Genomic DNA, 20,016 nt, shown 5'->3' on the forward strand with positions numbered 1-20,016 from the left:
AATGTGTGTCCTGTTTCTTAATTTACCCACTTCAGGGGTTCTAGAATCGTATGGGTCTCCTGAAACATTGGATGGAACTGTGTGCTGTTCACTGTTTTTTGCATCTGAATTCTTGGATGGCACACAGTCATGTGAATAAGACCTTCAAGAGAACCTATCACCAGGTATGAGTATCATAGATTAAGTTATGCTGCACATACAGAAAGTTCCCTGGAATCTGGGCAGGTATTTCTTATACTTACTCGGCTCACCAATTCAGCGCTGCCACCTCTGAAAGTTAGCACAGACCGTGCAGCCAGACCACAGGCTGCACACTGTGCATGTACATTCCTGTTAATTGCTATATGATTGTGCATGCACAGTTCATGCTGATTTTCAGGAATGACATCGCCTGATCGGGTAGCCAGGTAAGTATAAGAAATACCTCCACAAACTCCAGGGAACATACCGTATGAGCACCATAACTTAGTGGGCTACTTGAAAAATCTGTAGCAGACATAACACAGGCCTGGTGACCCCCCCAACACTAATTTAGAGACCATAAAACTCTCATATTGTTATCAATGGACCAATAAAGTATTTACTCCTCTACTCATCCTGTTCTGATGTTTTTTAACCCCGTCTGATAGTAAAAATACAGCGCAGGATTAAAGCCTCTGCTCTTGCAATCAAGCAGGAGCATGTCGGCTCGTCGGCTGTCAGCGCTCAATGAAACACTGCGCAGGAAAAAGAGCACATTAAACAAATTAACTATTTCAGTCAGTGCGTCCTTGTGTCCTGCAGTCAAATGAATATGCCTTGCATGAAGAATATGTACAGGAAAATTTACTGATATACACGCAAAAAAAGCCTCGTTCAGAGTACCAAGGCGTGCGCAATTACACGTGCGCTCATGTGAAGGGAGCCTTACAGGATGCAAGTCTATTGGGTTGTTTGTTCTTAGACTCCTTCACACGGGTGTATAAGCGCATGCAATACATGGAGAATAGAATCCATTGATTTAAATAGGTTCATTCACATTCCTTTTTTGTGCGTGCGCATTTATCATGTATGTGACAAAATAGAACATGAGCTATTTTGTGAGCATTTCTGCACCAAATGGCCCTATAGAAGTCTAAGGCCTCATGTCCACGGGGAAAATAGGATTTAAAATCCGCAGCGGATCACCCGCATGCGGATCTGCATCCCATAGGGATGCATTGACCACCTGCGGGTAGATAAATACCCGCGGATGGTCAATAAAAGGGAATTTAACAAAAAATGGAGCATGAAAAAATCCGGACCCTGCTCCATTTTCGTGCGGGTCTCCCGCAGGCTTCTATTGAAGCCTATGGAAGCCGTCCGGATCCACGGGAGACCTAAAATAAGAATTAACTTACCCGCAGCGGACCGGGAAATTCTTCTCTTCTTCACAGCCGGATCTTCTTTCTTCGGCCAGGCGGATGTGCCCGGCGCATGCGCTCGGCACGCAGCCGGCGTGCCGAGCACATCCGCCGGCCGAAGAAAGAAGTTCCGCCCGTGAAGAGAAGAAGACCTGCCTGGTCCACTGCGGGTGAGTTTATTCTTATTTTCAGCCCTCATGTCCGCGGGGCAGGAGGGACCCGCTACGGATTCTCCATGAATAAATTATATACTAAAAAAATCCTAATCAGGAAAGAAGCTTTCATAAAAGAACTGTTAATCAAGTATGCAAATAGTGCGTCTTCTTATTGTCTGTATACCTCATTGGTCATCTTCACCAGCATTTTATTCAAGACAATCTGTTGTGAAGTATGCACAGACCCTTTTGTAGAGCTCTGGTTTAGTTTCACACCAGTTTTTGTGAATGAGTGCGCACCCGATAGTGTTTTATGCGCTCACTCGCCCTGATTACTAGATATACAGATCAAGTAAATGAAGTATCTATAACCCCTTAAAAAACTATTAAATTAGTCACAAAGAGACGAATAATCTCTTTTTTGGTTCTTTTCTCCCATATATGCTGTGCTCAACGCGTTTCCTCGCTTGCGCGATTCGTCAGGAGCAAATGTAACTAAATGCATAGAACCACACGATATAGTCACGATCTACGACTCTTCATTCACAAGTGCCTTAATCCCAAAAGTTCTTCAGTTACCAATAGGATTAATTGAACGGAGTGCGTAAGATCAAAAAAATGACTAGCGTTTGCATACTCAATTACAAAACGTAGATTATGAGTTTGTAACGCTACGCAACCGAGACGTCATCCATCAAAAACGTCTTTTTGGGTTGCAATTATACTGCACATATGCTAGTGTCTATTTCTAGAACACTAGGTAAGCTACCAGAAGTTTATCTAGAGTACTATTAAGAGGTATGACAACAATCTGTCTTAGATGCCTGGCAATTTTTCAGTCAAGCTAATCTAAAATAGTCCCTAGATTTCTAAGGTTGCAAAACCCCAATTTGTCAAGGTACTGGTATTTAACCTCAAGCCCCTTTCTATGCTCAGGCTCTGGTGCTAATCACCAGTAACCTGGCTTTGTGGAGTAGTCAGCAGCACACAAAAAAATAAACAAAAGAATTCTGGCAGCAGCTCCGGCCTTGGAGAAATCTAGGGACTATTTTAGATTTGCTTGACTGAAAAATTGCCAGGCATCTAAGACAGATTGTTGTCATACCTCTTAATAGTACTCTAGATAGACTTCTGGTAGCTTACCTAGTGTTCTAGAAATAGACACTAGCATATGTGCAGTATAATTGCAACCCAAAAAGACGTTTTTGATGGATGACGTCTCGGTTGCGTAGCGTTACAAACTCATAATCTACGTTTTGTAATTGAGTATGCAAACGCTAGTCATTTTTTTGATCTTACGCACTCCGTTCAATTAATCCTATTGGTAACTGAAGAACTTTTGGGATTAAGGCACTTGTGAATGAAGAGTCGCAGATCGTGACTATATCGTGTGGTTCTATGCATTTAGTTACATTTGCTCCTAACGAATCGCGCAAGCGAGGAAACGCGTTGAGCACAGCATATATGGGAGAAAAGAACCAAAAAAGAGATTATTCGTCTCTTTGTGACTAATTTAATAGTTTTTTAAGGGGTTATAGATACTTCATTTACTTGATCTGTATATCTAGTAATCAGGGCGAGTGAGCGCATAAAACACTATCGGGTGCGCACTCATTCACAAAAACTGGTGTGAAACTAAACCAGAGCTCTACAAAAGGGTCTGTGCATACTTCACAACAGATTGTCTTGAATAAAATGCTGGTGAAGATGACCAATGAGGTATACAGACAATAAGAAGACGCACTATTTGCATACTTGATTAACAGTTCTTTTATGAAAGCTTCTTTCCTGATTAGGATTTTTTTAGTATATAATTTATTAAAGGTTAAGTTTTATAGAAAAAAAGAAATAAAACTTGGATTTCAGTCTGTGACAAAAGTTAAATAATACACTGGTCCCCTGCAGCGGTGATTTTTTTGGATTCTCCATGAAGAATCCGTAGCGGGCCTGATTTTCCCCGTGGACATGAGGCCTAAACGAAAGGGGATGCGGTCCAAAACCGCAGAGAAAAAAAGCACACATAAATCTGAAGCTCAGGCTCAGTCTTTATACACATAAGCGATTTTTACTAGAGATGAGCGAACCTACTCGTTTTGAGTAATTACTCGATTGAGCACCGCTATTTTCGAGTACTTCTGTACTCGGGTGAAAAGATTCGGGGGGCGCCGGGGGGCGGGGGGAGGCGTGGCGGAGCGGGGGTAGCAGCGGGGAACAGGGGGGAGCCCTCTCTCTCTCTCCCTCTCCCCCCACTCCCCGCTGCAACCCCCCATTCACCCACGGTGCCCCCCGAATCTTTTTGCCCGAGTACTCAAGTACTCGAAAATCGTGGTGCTCGGGCAAAAAAGGGGCGTGGCCAAGTAGGTTTGCTCATCTCTAATTTTTATGCAACTATGTAGCTGCATTTTCAAGCCCGTCTGAAAAGTGATACTATCTGAGGCATTGAATTCCAACGCATTCCTTCATATGACCGAGTTTGCGCCGCGAACAATCGCGCCGCGTGGAAAAGATGGCTTTGATTCTATCTTTTGATCGACATATGCTGACGGCTCCCTTAGACTCTTATGGGAGCTGGAAAAATAGGAGTGGGGGGCAGTTTAGCAGCGGCCAACGCAGGGAAAAACTTACTGGTGCCTTTATTCAGGCATTTGAGGTTTCCAGGCTGCAGTGTATTTTTCGCTAATGCGTCGCACCCGGCCACGTGAGTGGATGAGAAAACGCTAATTAAGCACAAGACTTTTTTTGCGTCATTTGTTCATATACACGATTTCACGGTGTGTGCGGGCGACCGTAAAAACACGTACGCTCGTGTGAAGGAGCGCTCAGGCCTATAAATGACTCAGGGGACACAATAGTGCCTTATTACTTGCTACTCAGCATATAAGCATCATTTGGTGCAGATGAACGTGTAAGGTAATACGCTTGCTTCTGCGCAATTTTTATTGCGCAGTGAACAAGTGTATTTTGCACTCATGCCTGTGCAAATACGCTCTGTAGGTTCACAGGGGGCTGAATCACCCCACCCTGATTTAAAAACCTAATTTGCCTAGGACGGTGCCGCTGATCGCGGTAAGCGCTGCGTTTAGCTCTATGGCGCCTTAGGTGCGCAAACACGCATCAAGACATCCGCGTGGAAAACCGCTCGCATCCACGATCTTCCACGATCAGTTGCAATTACTTTCCAAGCCGTTCGTGTGAGCCCGGCCTTGCTCCCATACGTCCTCCCTACACCTCTGTCTCTGGAGCCTCATTTCATCTTAGAGGTTGCCACAATTAGCTCTATTTACTTTATCATTCTGCGCTAATTACACTTTCATTATAACCCGCCCATCTATCTCTGATAAAGCCACACCAAGCCCCAACATGAATTTCTTGCGCAATCTGCTGTGCGCCGTGCTCGGCTGCATTGCATAGTGGGTGATGTAGCTTTTTACTAGTCACCACACCTGTCTGCAAAGCACGACAGCGCAGCGAGCTCCACACAGACACTGAATCAGCACTAATTAGATATCAGGGCTGGTACATTGTGAGCTATCAGGACATTAGTGATAAAGTGCCGCTCTGGATGTGACCGGAAAAAGTTGCATCTGAAGACCAGTTCTAGATAATTATAGATCCACGAAGTTGTAGGACATTCTGTTTCTCTTCTTCTGTAACTGGGAACATGACGCGGTATTGTCAGTCATTCTGCAGGCTAGAAAGGACAGTCTTTGGTATCTCAGTCACTCGCTTACATATAAGTTTGCAGCCTTCTAATGGAGGTGTCCCTGTTGGTCTCTGGCAGCAAAATGTACACTCTGTCAAAAGTAATACCGCCCCCAGAAGTTGTCATTTTGGTGCAAAACTCATCCTGCAGTTCCATTTCAGGAAGATCTTTAAATGATGAGAGTTGTGGTGATTAGATGGGCGGTCTTCTCGCCGGAGGCCTTAGAAGTGGTTCCTCTCTTGGCCTATAAAAGGCTCTCAGAGGCTCCTTGTGTGCAGTGACCTCTTCTTCCGCTTGTAGAGCTTGTTTACCACTAGACGCCTCTACAACACAGAGAAGAGATTTCACCCCGTTACCAGAGACTGAGGGGGGCGCATTATTGGTGTGAGAAGCTGGATGGTCGTATCCATGAATTGACCCCCACCCGCCGGTCTGACTAGACTGTTAGGAAGCGTTGGAACCAGTGGATGTGTGAGGGCACACAAGGTGACTGGGCTCAGGACCCCCTACAGACCACCAGTAGAGAGGAGTGTCTGACCAGACTGTTAGGGAGTGTTGGGACCACTGGATGTGTGAGGGCACACAAGGTGACCGGGCTCAGGACGCCCCCGACAGACCACCAGTAGAGAGGAGCATCTGACCAGACTGTTAGGGAGTGTTGGGACCACTGGATGTGTGAGGGCACACAAGGTGACCAGGCTCAGGACATCCCCTACAGACCACCAGTAGGGAAGAGCATCTGACCAGACTGTTAGGAGGTGTTGGGACCAGTGGATGTGTGAGAGCACACATAGTAACCGGGCTCAGGACTCCCCCTACAGACCACCAGTAGAGAGGAGCATCTGACCAGACTGTTAGGGAGTGTTGGGATCAGTGGATGTGTGAGGGCACCGGTCCCCTCTAGTAGGGGTACGAGGGACAATAACAGCTCAGCGATATGTTCAGGACATTCTGCAGCCACATGTGTTCTTCTCATGGCGGCTTCCAAGAGGCAGCAGGATAATGGCATGACTATGTGGGACAAATCGTCCGCTTGAGCTCCCAGCCCTTCGGGACGCTGGGGGCCGGCTACCCCGCATGATCACTGGGTGCTGAAGCACCGCCGCTGCGCTCCACGTCATCAGCGCTCAGAAGGGATATAACGCTGCGTGTCAAAGCTTTCCAGAAGGGTTGGGAGCTCAAGCGGGCCCATATGCTATATAAAGAAACAGGGGTACAGAGCCCCAAAACGCATCCCTTCCATATGTTGTTGCTACCCTTAGACCATCTGTATGTTCCTTGCCTTTTTGTTTTAAGTTGTTTTTTGTTTACTCCATAATATCCAGCCAATAAATAGCCGTTTTAAATACACCATCTTCTTGGGTTATAACACCTTCCTGGACCAATTTGGAGGTCACCACTGGACATAAAACTTCCAAAAGTTTTTTTTTCATTTTAGGGGGCTCTTCATGGAGAGCCCCCCCCCCCCCCAAAAAAGCCTAAATTTACTAAGAGGGTATGGTGGGACCTATAAATTACTAAGCAGACATAGTGGGGCTTATAAATTACTGGGAGACACAGCAGTACCTATAAATTAATAAGGGCGCACAGTGGGGCCTACAAGTTACTACATGAGCACAGTAGGGGGCACAGCAGAGCTTAGACATTTCTAAGGGGTCACAGCAGAGCTTATAAGATTGTATAGAGGTGTGGAAAATGTAGAGAGGGTGCTGGAAAAGTGATGCGCCAAAGATGTCTTTGTGTCAAATTCTGCAGAGACAAGTCACCGGTACTTTGTGGAGTCATAAATGAGACACCAGTAGTTTGTGGGGCCACAGAGGGAACACCGGTACTTTCTGGGGACACCAATAGCTTGTGGGGACACTTTTTGGAGTTACAAATGGGACACCAGTACTTTGTCAGTCCCCAGAGGTGACGCCAGTAGTTTGTGAGGCCACAGAGGGGACACTAGTACTATGGGGTGTGAGAGATTTGCTAGAGATTCTTTAGGATGGGGAGAGTGGGCAGACATTAGTCATGTCTCGAAGAAATCTTCATGGCAGTCTGGGCCAAATAGAGGGCAAACAGACGTCACCAATCAGAGGAGATGTCAACAATGATCACTGGAGGTAACTGCACTGTAATCACTATTATTGTGTAATGCTGGTATTTGACTATTATATGGTTACTGCATTGAGTAGAGGTGTACTGCAGTTAAGTTGTTGTATCTAAGCTTGCCATGTTAAAAATATGTTATCTCTAAAATCAGTTTTTGGGGGGAGGTCCCAATTTTGAGTTTTGCTATGGGGCCTTTTGAGCTCTATATATGCCACTGCTGTTAATGCTCATATAGTAGCGCTTATTGCTGGGATACAAATGCACATGCAATAACGCCATAGATATTAGTTATCCAGGTCAATTAACAGCAGCAACATAGTATCCCTTGTATCCATTATGTGTTAACCCTTTCCTAACCTAAGTGTCAATGCATGCGCAAAAAAACCCAAAACATGCATTTACTGATAAGTCCCAATTCTGAGTCTAGGTTCCCCCATCCCCGGTGATACATCCCGCTCCAGTGATGACCCGCCGAAGGTTTTTCTCATTAATCAGTCACTTCCAAAATGTGCAAAATAAATAATTTATGTCACAATAAATACAAGATAAGGTCATAATTCAGGATGAAGAGGAGTCATCGGAGCGCCGATCGGTCATCCAGCCCCATAGTTTTCACTGCTGACTTTTGTCCGTACAAAGTAAAATATGAATATGAAAACCAACGTGATGATGATTAAAATGCCGAACCGCGATATCCTGTTCAGGATGAGGGCTTTATGTGACATCATCGCCGCGGTGTCCAGGTCCCCGCGCTGCACTGCCGATCTGGTCTGTGCAAGGAGAGAAAAAGACCGGTCTTGTGTTAGTCAAGGCTGAAATGAGGTCCATCTAGTCATCATCATTATGTGAAAATGGCTTTATAGTATCTACTTTCTACTCTGAGATCTGGTCTGATCACTGAGGCTGCACTACTGAGAGACTCTGATGATGACCACAGATCTCATTTTGATCCGTAGATGCACAGAGCTCCAAATTTCCTGCAAAGATTAAAGAGTGCAAGAATGAAATTTTCTCTGCCTGCAGCCAACACTAGGGGGAGCTCAGGAGCTTAGTGCATACTATTTACACATTGAACGCAATAAGATCCCATTCACATTCCAAATGGAGTATCTGGCGCAGATGCATCACAAAATCCCAGACAAAGTAGCGCTATTTTGTCCAGAACAATTTCATCCGGCATGCCATTATAATCAATGAGGTCCATGGTGCACTGTTTGGGTCTGGCATGTGTCAGACTTAATCTGGTATTTTTATTGTTTGGTTCTTATAACAGAGCCAAACAACAGAAAACCTACCATAGACCTCAGTGCAGGCGTGAATGGCGCCTAATAACACTGTGTACAAAGAGCTCCCCCTAGTTGTGGCTGCAGGCAGGCAGAATTTCATCATGTCACTTTTTGGGGCAGACTTACTTAGACTGCCATTTAATATGCCGGTCTAAGTAAATCTTAGGTAAATGGCAGGAAATTCCAATAGTGGGTGTAAGAGATAAGAGGCTGCCAGAAAGCTCTAAGGCCCTATGTCCACTTGCATGCATGGATTCCACCGCTGCATCCCGCAGTGGTAGCCATGCATGCCCGTGGACATGGAGAAGAAAAATACATTTCTTACCTCCCCGGGTCCAGGGGGTCTCCTCTAAGCCGGCCGGATCTTCTTTTTTCAGCACAGCAGATGCGTCTGGGAGCGCCGGCTGACGCTCCCAGTGCATTCACAGTGCTTTTTTTAATCCCCTGCTTTCCCAAGGATCAGTGGCTCAGCCACAGTGACAGCTGCGGGTGTGCTGCGGCAGGGACGGCTTCCATTGACTTCAATGGAAGCCATCCCGTGGACCCGCGGGAGAATGGAGCATGCTGCTATTTCTTCCCGCTCGTGCAATCCACGCGTCAGGAAAAAAAATCACACCGCATGCTTTAAATTGCCCTGCGGGTGCTAATGCATGCCTATGGGCATCTAAAGCTGCGGGTCTCTCATGCACGTACCATGCACGTATTTTATAATTAAAAACTGCCCGTGGACATTGGGCCTAAGGGTACATTTACATGGCAGAATTTGAACGCATTTTGACGTAGTCCACATGGAATTTCCACTGATTCCATGTCAAATCCATGTCCGTGTCCATGTTGCGAATTCTGCACCTGAGTGGGATAAATCTTTGTGCGCATCCACGGGTATACATGTGTAAAGAAGCAGCAGAAATCTTCATTTTAGGCTAGATTCACACGACCGTGAATCTTGTGCGAGTTTTGTGCGTTGTGAGATGCAAACTCCATTTTTAAAAAAGAATCGCTGCATGTCCTGTGTTTTCACATCCCTCGAAACGCACATTGCCCATTGTTTTCAATGGGACAGTCAAACACATCACATGCCGTGCCATGTGCACGCGAGTGCGATGTGATGTTTCCCATTGAAATCGATAGGAAACACTTGCCAGTCCTCTGACTAGCCTATCAGTGGCTGCACCAGGATGGGCCATTGTCAGTGAAGCAGGAGGTGTGATGCATCATGTGGAAGCGGCGCATTTTATAAAAACTGAACTTTACTAAAAAGAACTAACATTATGTGTCACTCCATGGGAGGTTACAAATGCGTTTAACGTTATATATAAATAACCAGAATTTCATAGTTATATGCTGCAAAAGCTAATAAAGTCCTGGGGTGCATTAAGAGAGGTATAGGGGCGAAGGACGAGAACATTATCCTCCCACTATATAAGGCCCTTGTCAGGCCTCACATGGAATACTGCGTACAGTTCTGGACACCGGTGCTCAGGAAAGATGTCACAGTGCTGGAGGGGGTTCAAAGAAGGGCAACTAACCTAATACATGGAATGAAGGGACTGGAATACCCAGAGAGGCACCAAAACTGGGATTATTTACCCTGGAAAAAAGATGGCTAAGGGGTGACCAAATAACTATGTATAAATACATAAGGGACAATACAAGGATCTCTACTATGATCTGTTTATACCCAGGGCTGTAACGGTAACAAGAGGGCATCCGCTACGTTTAGTAGAAAGCAGGTTTCCTCACCAACACAGAAGAGGATTCTTTACTGTAAGAGCACTGAGACTGTGGAACTCTCTGCCTGAGGACGTGGTGATGGCAAAATCCATAGAGGAGTTTAAGAGGGGACTTGATGTCTTTCTGGAGGGGAAGGATATTATAGGTTATAAATCTTAGGTTAATTGTTAATCCGATATACAGGCAGGTAGGAACTATTAGGGGTTGATCCAGGGAACAGTCTGATTGCCATTAGGGAGTCGGGAAGGAATTTTTTCCCCATAAGGGCTATTTGGCTTCTGCTCTTGGGGTTTTTTTGCCTTCCTCTGGATTAACAAAACAGGAGGATAAACAGGCTGAACTTAATGGACATTGTCTTCACTCGGACTTACAAACTATGTTACTATGTTATGTCCCCATAGAGCAGTCTCTATACTCAGCGCATGTGGAAGCAGTGCCCCATAGGTGCCATACATCTCCTCTACTTCCCCCGGTGTGTAATCAATTCGGTATTCGTTCTTTGCAATCAATTGTATCTGCATCTTAAAGACGCGGATACCTTTGAATATGACAGAAGCACTGCAGAAAGCCAAGTGTTTACTGCGCCAACGCTTAGCCCCTTCTCTTTCATTCAGGCGGTACAATAACATCATTGCGTCACCTGTGTCATTCTGCACGATTCTGGCCAGAAGAGGCTAAGTCAGAAGATGATGAGGCATTGTGACCATAATGGAGGTGAATGGGTTTATTATTTCATTTTATTGCTGGGACACAGCGGGACCTATAAATTACTAAGTGGGCACAGCGAGACCTATAAATTACTAGTTGAGCACATCAAGGCTTATAAATTACTAATGGAGCACAATTGGGTATATAAAATACTAAGCAGGCACTGCAAAGCCTAAAATGATTAAGAGGTTATGGTGGGACCTATAAATTACTAAGCAGACATAGTGGGGCTTATAAATTACTGGGATACACAGCAGTACCTATAAATTAATATCGAAGCACAGTGGGGCCTACAAGTTACTACATGAGAACAGTAGGGGGCACAGCAGAGCTTATAAATTACTAGGGGGCACTGTGGGACCTATAAATTACTAAAGGGGCACATTGGGATTTATAAATTACTAGTGGGCACATTGAGACCTATAAATGACTAAGTAGGCACAACAGGGCCTGAAAATTATTAAGAGGGCATAGCAGCACCTATAAAGAAGCCCACTGTGACCTGTTGGCCAAGGGCCTGCATAAACCTGAAGCTGACACTGGTAAAAGGTCACTGCTGTGGTCAGTGATCAGTTGCAGCAGTTACATGTCCATGTGAAGAGAGAACAGGAATTACAGAAACCTGCAGGGCCAATAAGTGTTAGGTCAGGAATGGTTGGTGATCAGTAAATTGAGTATTACTACTTTTATCTTAAGCATTCCAAACATGTGACTTGACAACCCCTTTAAGGCAGCCATAGATGAGACGATGCCTCAGTTGTGACACTGAAGGTCAATGAGATATCTCTACATCCTTGAACCTCCTAAAAGTGCAAAAAGACTCAGTATCTCTTCCCCCTGCATGATCAAAATGTAGAAACCCCCGACCACCGCCTCCCATCCCCCACACTTACGTTGAATGAGTAAACAAGAGCCACAACGCCAAGAGGAAAACACAAGAAAAGGCTGAGGATGGAAAAGCACATGTAATCTTTGGGTTTTGGTGGAGCTATGGGCGTCCAGGAGGGTTCGCTGGTGATGACATCACTTCCTGGGAATCCATTGACGGCTGTCTCTAGCTGTAGAGTCGGGTATGGTGTACACACGTAGGCCGCGTTGGGTGGTAAAACTGAGTAAGGTGGAAGAAAGTCTTCTGAATACATTGGGGTTGTAGAGATCCTTGAGGACTTGTGGACAGCTGGTGGAAATACAGTCAATGGCGAACACAAGGTAGACTCAGAGTAAGATGGTGGAGGCCCCTCATAGTCAGCAGAGAAGGCTGGATTCAGGAATGTCTCAGGTGGCTTCCGGGAATCTTGGTTCGGATCCATTTCTTCTTAGACTTAGGACGTCTTCTTTCTTCAAGAGCTGAGAGGATATGAATGTTTTTCTCTTGTACCGTCCTCTATGACTGAGACTGGAAACATCCCACAGTTTGTGAATGTACCATAACAGCGTGTGTGTAATCTCAATTATTACTATTATTATTAGACACAGGTAAATATAGAAGTCCTCTGACTCCGCCTTACTTTTCAAGGCTTCTTGCCAAGACAATTGCACGTAGCATTGATTTACACAAAGATGGGGAAATAATTTCCTTCTTCCTTGTAGGTCACTTCTTAATTAATAGATTTATCTTAAAGCTGACAATAGCTGATCTCAAGTTAATTATATTATTTCAATGAGTTCTGCAACAAGAGGCGGGGCTAATTGACTTTGCAGGAAAGTCACCTGCTGTGTACAGAAAACGGGAACATTATATATTAAGTTGTAACTTTTAAGAACTACAATTAGCTGGAGTGTCTAATGACCCTAATGACTTCATTACTGTAACTATAGACCATACTCAGATATTTCACCCTTAGGCCTTGTTCACACGAACATCAGTTTAATGCTCTGATAGCCATGTTAAATCGCCTGACCGAAGAATAGCCGCGACTTGGTCAGGCTATTCTTCATGATTTTAACATGGCTGGCTGCGGTGTTTTACAGTATACTGACGCTGCAGCCCTAAGATGAAGGGAGTCCCTGGTGGGGATAAAGGGATTCCCTGGTGGGGATAAAGGGATTCCCTGGTGGGGATAAAGGGATTCCCTGGTGGGGATAAGGGATTCCCTGGTGGGGATAAAGGGATTCCCTGGTTGGGAATTCCCTTCATCCCCACGGCTAGGGGCTCCCTTTATTTTCCGCGACGGGGAACTCCCTTCATCCCTGCGGTGGGGGACTCCCTTCATTCCTGCGGTGGGGAACTCCCTTCATCCCTGCAGGGATGTTAAACTCCCTCCTGCTCCCTTTGCTAGCCGGCTCACATAGGAGTCTATGGAGTTTCTGGCTTTGTGTCGTCAAAAGATAGGACAAGAGAGAAATTTCGTCGTCCCCAGAAAATCGCACCTGTGTCTTATTTTTTGATGCACAATTTTTTTAGGTGCATCAAAAAATCGTTTGTCTGAAAGATGCTGTCTCGAGCTGAAGTGTGAAATGGCGTTACCCCTTAGCAAAAACCCCCACCCATTTTACAGGCATTGAAAACACCAATACACAAGATATCCAACACATATTGGAACTATTGATACTCGTCTGAAATGACAGAATAACCGTGCCCCCAGTAGTGACCCCCTTAATGGCCCCAGTAGTTATAATGACCCTGTTAGTGGCCCCAGTAGTAAAAGTGCCTTCAGTAGTGGCCCCAATATTAATAGTGATCCCATTATTAGTCTCTGTTGCAAAAGTGACCATGTTAGTGACCCTAGTAGTAAGAGTTCCCCTCCATAGTCTTCCCAGAAGAAATACTTCCCCAGTAGTGGCCCTAATAGTTTGTGCCCCCCTTAGTGGGTCCATTAGTATTAGTGATACTGTTAGTGTTCCACGTAGCATTATTGACCCCCATAGTGTCCCCAGTAGTAATAGTGCCCTAAGTAGTGACCCTAATAGTAACAATGACCTGATTAATGGCCCCAGTATTAATAGTGTCTGCTGAGCCGCTGTATGTAATCCTATCATGTGTGATACTGTGCTAGCTGTGTATCTAATCCTACCTTGTGTGATACTGTCTGCTGAGCTGCTGTATCTCATCCTATCATGTGTGATACTGTCTGCTGAGCTGCTGTATCTCATCCTATCATGTGTGATACTGTCTGCTGAGCTGCTGTATCTAATCCTACCATGTGTGATACTGTCTGCTGAGCTGTGTATCTAATCATATCCTGTGTGATACTGTGCTAGCTGTGTATCTCATCCTCCCATGTGTGATACTGTCTACTGAGCTGCTGTATCTCATCCTACCATGTGTGATACTGTCTACTGAGCTGCTGTATCTCATCCTATCATGTGTGATACTGTCTGCTGAGCTGCTGTATCTAATCCTACCTTGTGTGATACTGTCTGCTGAGCCACTGTATCTAATCCTATCATGTGTGATACTGTCTGCTGAGCTGCTGTATCTAATCCTACCTTGTGTGATATTGTCTGCTGAACTGTGTATCTAATCCTATTATGTGTCATACTGTCTGCTGAGCTGCTGTATCTAATCCTATCATGTGTGATACTGTCTGCTGAGCCACTGTATCTAATCCTACCATGTGTGATACTGTCTGCTGAGGCGCTGTATCTAATCCAATCATTTGTGATGCCGTCTGCTGAGCCGCTGTATCTAATCCTATCATGTGTGATACCATCTGCTGAGCTGCTCTATCTGATCCTATTGTGTGTGATACTGTCTGCTGAGCTGCTATATCTAATGCTTCATGAGATGAAGGGAGTCCATCGTGCGGATAAAGGGATTCCCTGGTGGGAATTCCCTTCATCCCCAGGGTGGGGGACTCCCTTCATCTCTGTGCTGTATCTAATCCTATCATGTGTGATACCATCTGCTGAGCTGCTGCATCTAATCCTATTGTGTATGTGATACTGTCTGCTGAGCTGTGTATCTAATCCAATCATGTGTGATACTGTCTGCTGAGCTGTGCATCTAATCCTATTGTGTGTGTGATACTGTCTGCTGAGCCGTGTATCTCATCCTACCATGTGTGATACTGTCTGCTGAGCTGTGTATCTAATCCTATCATGTGTGATACTGTCTGCTGTGCCGCTGTATCTAATCCTATCATGTGTGATACTGTCTGCTGAGCTGGTGTATCTCATCTTGTCATGTGTGATACTGTCCGCTGAGCCTCTGTATCTAATCCTATTGTGTGTGATACTGTCTGCTGTGCCGCTGTATCTCATCCTATGATGTGTGATACTGTCTCATGAGCTGGTGTATCTAAGAGAGGCTGACAGATTTTGTCGGTCATATACAGGGCTAAGCGTGAGTGGCGGTGTGGAGCCTCCTATTGGTCTCTTGCAGCCGCTCCGTATAGCGGGGTGACGATACTTTATAAGATCGCACAGGTAGAATGTAGATGGGTTAGCAGGCTGGAAATGGGAAGGTGTCTGATCTTGGACATTCTCACGGGAGGTCAAGAGATTTGCATCTTATCAATATCTCTGGTCCCCTGGGGGCGCAAAGACCTCTGTATGAGAATTAAGCCTTTCCTTTTTACAAGCCAGCAAATAGTCTTTAGAGGCGACTTATAATGTAACAAGACTTTAATATGTGATAGAGGAGGGTCCAATGACCAGCTGGACTACAATAGCGTTTCATTAAATAACTTAGTTAGTGAGGCACGCCTTGTGGATGTCCACATTCGTCACACCCCAGGGTGCATGGGGTTCACTTACATCAAAGGTAGTAATTGTAGGTCTAGGACAGATAGGTTTTATTTAAAGGAGGAAGCTGTCTCCTCACCGTTATCGGTGGTGGAGGTGGAGTTCTCCAATCAGTGTATGATTCTATTTTCTCTGAATGTTACAGACACCTCGGATGGGCAAAGGTTTATGGAAGTTGAATTCATCATTCCTGGAAGAAGCAAAAATAAGACGGTCCTTTGGGGATTTTCTTCAGAGCCAGGAACCACTACTAGGCCTATGCAGCAGTACGTCAGAGTGGTGGGAGATGTTCTAACATCGGGTAAGAAGGTTCTTCTGACAGATCTCCAACCTCAGAAGCCTGAACAGAAATCATATTTATCAGAGCCTGAGGAGGAAGCTTCAGTGTTTGGTCTTGACTAGGGGTTGCCATGAGAAAATCTCCAATGTCAAACCCTTGCTCGAGAGATGTCAGCATGATAGACACACATCTTTGGTTTTTGAGAGAGATTTTAGGAAGTGCTTCTCCCCAAACCCCTACAGGAACTCTAAGAGGTCAGTGAGTCGTAAATTCGTCACGGGTCTATAAGACATAATGTAGTGGCCCAGAACAATAGGGCTGCTCCATAACTGTATGCATGCATTTGCCTATGTATTGTCAGTGTCTTCTGTGTTGTATGAATAATGTGTATTGCATAGCTGCAGCACTGAAAGAGTTAACTGTCTGGTATGTGAGCTGACTGTCTGGAAAATGTATCTGTTTGTTTGTCATGTGACCTTGTGATATATATATATGGATGCAAGATGCATGAGTGAGAGTTCTGAGTTTTGGGTTCCGTGTTCTGGTCTGGAGAGTGCAAGAGGAACATGCAGACACTTTTGGCCTATGTGGACCAGAATGGAAGAGGCTGAAAGGAGTCTACAGTCTGCCCTGGGCTTACTGTACCCAGGAGATGTGAGAGTACCCGTTGAATGTTAGGACAGAGAGAGAGTAAGGAACAGCCAAGCAGTACACCTTTTCCGTTAAATGTTAGTGTTGACCGGCAGAGTTGAAGAGAGAAAGAAGTGTTGCCGGGACCAGGATCCACAGATAACAGGACTGTGGTTTCTCCTGTTCACCCGTGAATCCTCCCTGTCACACCACTTTAAAGTTTGCACTGTGCTTTCCTGCTGGCATGTATTTGCAAGTTGTTCCAAGTGAACAAGTCTCACCAGCCATTCATGGTTTGGCTCATAAAGTTAAATCCGTGTGTGTGGACTCTTTATTACCACCAACTGGATTCACCGCAGAGGATAAAAAAGGTGGCGTCAGTTAGTGACACTGGACCTACCTGAGTGGGGACATCGCCCTAATAAAGGGCATTCCAGTGGTCTCCGGATCTTGGCCTTTGCTGGCCCTAGGAACACATGCACTCTGTGTAGGACACATACACATGCCACCACCGACAGGGACAACTAGACAGGATAAGAAGACACCCAGAGCTATAATCACACCATACAGTAGCAAACACTAGTAGCAGATCAGATGTAAATGCCATAAATGCCAAGTATTAGTTGACATTTTGATCAAAAATATTGAAGCTATTGAGCCACATCACAGCTCCCGGCAATACTGCTAGTCCCTATACTAATTAGGAGTCCGGTGACATAACCAAACGCAACCCAAAACAGAAACCTTTCTTGCAGCAACCAAACACAGACCCTGCTCACACAACACACAGAGAGAGAATGAGAACAGAGAAAGTTGACCACACCCACACCTGGGAAGCTTTTGATCGAGAAAAGCATGAGTACTTTTGGTCTGTTCTTTTGAGATATGGTCTGCCAGTGGGGTTTGTATATTGGTTAAAAACTCTGTATTCAAGGGCTGAGTGTTTCAGGCTTGTGAACGGTTGGGTTGGTCATTTTTTTGTAGTTGGGCCTGGTGTCTGCCAGGGATACCCTCTGAACCCCTTGCTTTACATCTTTGCTGTTGATCCCTTCCTCAGACGGGTAGACAGGGGACCATTGCGGGGGGAAGAATGGACCTGAGGATGACGGCTTTGATCTTGAGGACAGTGGAATATGCTGATGATATTACTATCTTTGCCTCCTCCGGAGAAGAGGTGTGTGAGATCAGAAGCTGACTGCTACTCAGAGGTCTCCGGGTCAAAGATCAATCGGGCAAAGTGTGAGAGTCTCTAGCTGGAAGGAGGAAATCCTGATTTTGATCTTCTGGAGACTCACCCAGACCCCTAGTATTCTGCTAAGAGTTTAGGCATTAAATTTGACGAAGGGAATTATCTTGAGAGAAACTGTGAAGGCAGGTTGAAGAATGTAGCTCAAAAGGTGAATCAATGGAAAGGGTGGTCTTTGACCCTGAAAGAAAGGGTTTACTTGATCAAGACCTACCTGCTCCCTTTGTTAATATACCAGTGTATGCATTTTGCCAGAACCTCTTTGTTCATGGGTCTACAGCCTGTTATTCCAACTGTTATTAGGGAATAGGTTAAACCCAGTCAACAGAGAGGTTACTTACTGTACGAGGAGTCTAAGTGGGTTGGGTATGGTCAACCCAGTGGTATTCTTTGTGAATACCTTTTTGAGTTACTATCGCAAATCTCTGGAAAGAGAGGGCTCCTCCGTGCGTATCCTCTTGCAAGAGATGGTTTGGGCCTTTATTTCAGGAATGAGAGACAGGAGGGCATGCAAAGGATTTTCCTACATCGCACGGACATGTTCTGGCTTATGGTGCACCAGATCTGAAGATATTATGCCATTGGGAGCTGACCGTGTAGAAAGTCAGGGTGCTGGCTAGGTGTGTGCTTGACCAGAGGGTTTTGGCAAATTGCTTTCAGAGTCCATTGGCCCTTAATGACTGTCCAGGTCGGGATTTGAGTTTGTTTTTTTTAAATTCAGTGAGAATCCCCTTGAAAAATTGGAACAAACTTGAAGTATGGGAACACAGAGCAAAGTGCTTGTCCCCAGGAGGCATGTGGCAACACTCTGGAGAGCATGGAGCACTTCTTGCTTCATTGTACCTTTTAATATAGAGGTATACAACAGGGTAGGGGCTTCCATTGTTTGCCCTTAACTAGTTGACCTTACCTATGCTGAGTGGTGTTATGGCGCATTCAGAGATCTCAGTGGTCGGGACCGCTCCGCTTTATTTTTAGTATCGATGCAGCATAAAGTCCTGAGGTAAGTAGGAACATTCTCAGTGACCTGGTGAAGGTGCATTCTCTGGAGTTTGAAAGGTCTAGCAGCCTTCCTTTGGAGGGGTTTTTGCTTTGGGCATCCCTAGTGTCAGGTCCGCCCTGAGTGTAATTCACGCCACGCCCAAGCAAATGTGAATAGAAGGGGAATGCACACAAATGGACACTGAAACTGATTGAACAGTAAATGGGACTTGCGAGCGGACATCCAAAAACGACTGACAAACTCCAAAACAGAATACCCACAAGCACAAGCAGATGGAATAGCTAAAGTATGTACGAGGTATTGGTTCGGATTATGGTCAAGATACTTAAAGGGGTTGTCCCGCACCGAAACGGGTTTTTTTTTTTTTTTCAACCCCCCCCCCCCCGTTCGGCGCGAGACAACCCCGATGCAGGGACTTAAAAAAAAAAAACAGCACAGCGCTTACCTGAATCCCCGCGCTCCGGTGACTTTTTACTTACCGGTTGAAGATGGCCGCCGGGATCTTCTCCCTCCGTGGACCGCAGCTCTTCTGTGCGGTCCATTGCCGATTCCAGCCTCCTGATTGGCTGGAATCGGCACGTGACGGGGCGGAGCTACACGGAGCTACACGGAGCCCCATTGAGAAGACAAGAAGACCCGGACTGCGCAAGCGCGTCTAATTTGGCCATTAGACGGCGAAAATTAGACGGCAACCATGGAGACGAGGACGCTAGCAACGGAGCAGGTAAGTGAATAACTTTTTATAACTTCTGTATGGCTCATAATTAATGCACAATGTACATTACAAAGTGCATTATTATGGCCATACAGAAGTGTATAGACCCACTTGCTGCCGCGGGACAACCCCTTTAAGTTCATGAGCCCACAACAAGGGTCCTCGTTGTACTCTAACAAGACAACTTAAACCCCAGGGAGTTTTGCCTGCAAGTGGGGCGATCGTCCCAATAGGGACGGCCCCGCGCTGGAACCTAGGGGCCTGGCTCGCCATAAATGGTAAACGGCATACAAGCAGAACAAGACACTGTTCACACCAATAGACAAAGGAATCCCACCCAGAACCTCATGCATGCAGCAACACCAAGCAACACATGTATGACTCCATACAT

General features: G+C 45.5%; 1 protein-coding gene across 1 annotated transcript; it reads right to left on the minus strand.

Annotated features, from left to right (window-relative positions):
• Positions 1 to 7,846: 7,846 nt before the first annotated feature.
• PMIS2 (PMIS2 transmembrane protein) lies at positions 7,847 to 12,497 on the minus strand. Its single transcript, XM_066572626.1, has 2 exons — positions 11,959 to 12,497; positions 7,847 to 8,107 (listed from the first exon to the last, which is right to left on the minus strand). Exons 1-2 carry the CDS (start codon positions 12,373 to 12,375, stop codon positions 7,931 to 7,933), a joined length of 594 nt encoding a protein of 197 aa, XP_066428723.1. The 5' UTR covers positions 12,376 to 12,497; the 3' UTR covers positions 7,847 to 7,930.
• Between the last annotated feature and the right edge of the window lie 7,519 nt (positions 12,498 to 20,016).

The sequence above is a fragment of the Eleutherodactylus coqui genome, chromosome 6 (assembly GCF_035609145.1).
Source record: "Eleutherodactylus coqui strain aEleCoq1 chromosome 6, aEleCoq1.hap1, whole genome shotgun sequence".
Lineage (NCBI taxonomy): Eukaryota > Metazoa > Chordata > Amphibia > Anura > Eleutherodactylidae > Eleutherodactylus > Eleutherodactylus coqui.

What these genes read in the sequence shown, in the direction of transcription:
- PMIS2 (XM_066572626.1), bottom strand. Translation starts at nt 12,375, where the DNA reads ATGGATCCGAACCAAGATTCCCGGAAGCCACCTGAGACATTCCTGAAT. An exon ending in CTCTTGTTTACTCATTCAAC is followed by an intron (nt 8,108 to 11,958) that starts GTAAGTGTGGGG and finishes CTCCTTGCACAG; the next exon opens with ACCAGATCGGCAGTGCAGCG.